Genomic DNA, 1282 nt, shown 5'->3' on the forward strand with positions numbered 1-1282 from the left:
GTGTGTGTGTGTGTGTGTATATGTGTGTGTGTATGTGTGTGTATGTGTGTGTGTGTATGTATGTGTATGTATGTGTATGTGCTTTTGAGTGTGAATGTATGTGTATGTAGGTATGTGTGTGTGTTTGTGTTTGTGTGTGTATGTATGTGTATGTGTATGTATGTGTATGTATGTGTACGTGTGTATGTGTATGTGTGTACGTGTGTATATGTACGTGTGAATATGTACGTGTGTGCATGTGTGTATGTGTGTATGTGTGTATGTGTTTATGTGTGTATGTGTGTATGTGTGTATGAGTTTATGAGTTTATGTGTGTATGAGTTTATGTGTGTATGAGTTTATGTGTGTATGAGTTTATGTGTGTATGAGTTTATGTGTGTATGAGTTTATGTGTGTATGAGTTTAGTTTATGTGTGTATGAGTTTGTGTGTGTATGTGAGTATGTATGTGTACGTATCTGTATGTGTGTATGTATTATGTGTATGTGTGTCTATGTACATGTATGTATATGTGTGTATGTATGTGCGTTTGTGCGTATGTGAGTGCGTAAGAGTGTGCGTAAGAGTGTGCGTAAGCGTGTGTATATGCGCATGTGGGTTATATTTATTTATTTTCTTTGGTAAGTGTTTTACGGCGCTCGCAACTGCATAATGTCATATTAGAGCGCGAGGTATAATATTAAATATTTTCAATAGGCAGGAAATTTTGAATTTGCACGGGTGGCGGCCGAAGTCTACTCTTATCGATTTTAGACCACCAAGGGATCTTTAACGTACGCAACTTGCACACGGAACATCCGAGATTCTTCGCCCTTGTCCGAGAAGGCTAGATGTAGATCTTTCCTACCAGAAGATCAGGGGTGTGGCAGAAAGACAGGAGAAAAAAGAAGCCAAGAAGTAGCAGTAGAAAGACAAGAAAGAGTCAGGAGCCCAGAGAAGGGGGCAAAGGATAAAGTCCAGCAGAAGTGTGTACATGACGTGTGTGTGTGTGTGTGTGTATGTGTGTGTACGTGTGTGTATGTGTGTGTGTGTATGTGTGTGTGTATGTGTCACTGTGTGTATGTGTGTTTCACTGTGTGTGTATGTGTGTGTGTGTGTGTGTGTCACTGTGTGTGTATGTGTGTGTGTGCATGTGTGTGTGTATGTGTCACTGTGTGTGTATGTGTGTGTCACTGTGTGTGTATGTGTGTGTGTATATGTCATTGTATATGTGTATGACGTACGTACCTGTGTGCATCCACCTGTATAAAGTCCAGCAGAAGTGTGTACATGGCGTTGGGGTC

General features: G+C 40.6%; 1 protein-coding gene across 1 annotated transcript in view; it reads right to left on the minus strand.

The window, feature by feature from the left end:
- Positions 1 to 1276, minus strand: part of LOC101855320 (T-box transcription factor T) — a gene marked incomplete at its 3' end in the record, with an annotated part of 4283 nt that extends 3007 nt beyond the window's left edge. The window contains 1 exon segment of the mRNA XM_005113278.3: positions 1227 to 1276. Coding sequence (XP_005113335.3) covers positions 1227 to 1270 — 44 coding nt within the window.
- Between the last annotated feature and the right edge of the window lie 6 nt (positions 1277 to 1282).

Source organism: Aplysia californica, unplaced genomic scaffold, assembly GCF_000002075.1.
Source record: "Aplysia californica isolate F4 #8 unplaced genomic scaffold, AplCal3.0 scaffold01816, whole genome shotgun sequence".
Taxonomy (NCBI): domain Eukaryota; kingdom Metazoa; phylum Mollusca; class Gastropoda; order Aplysiida; family Aplysiidae; genus Aplysia; species Aplysia californica.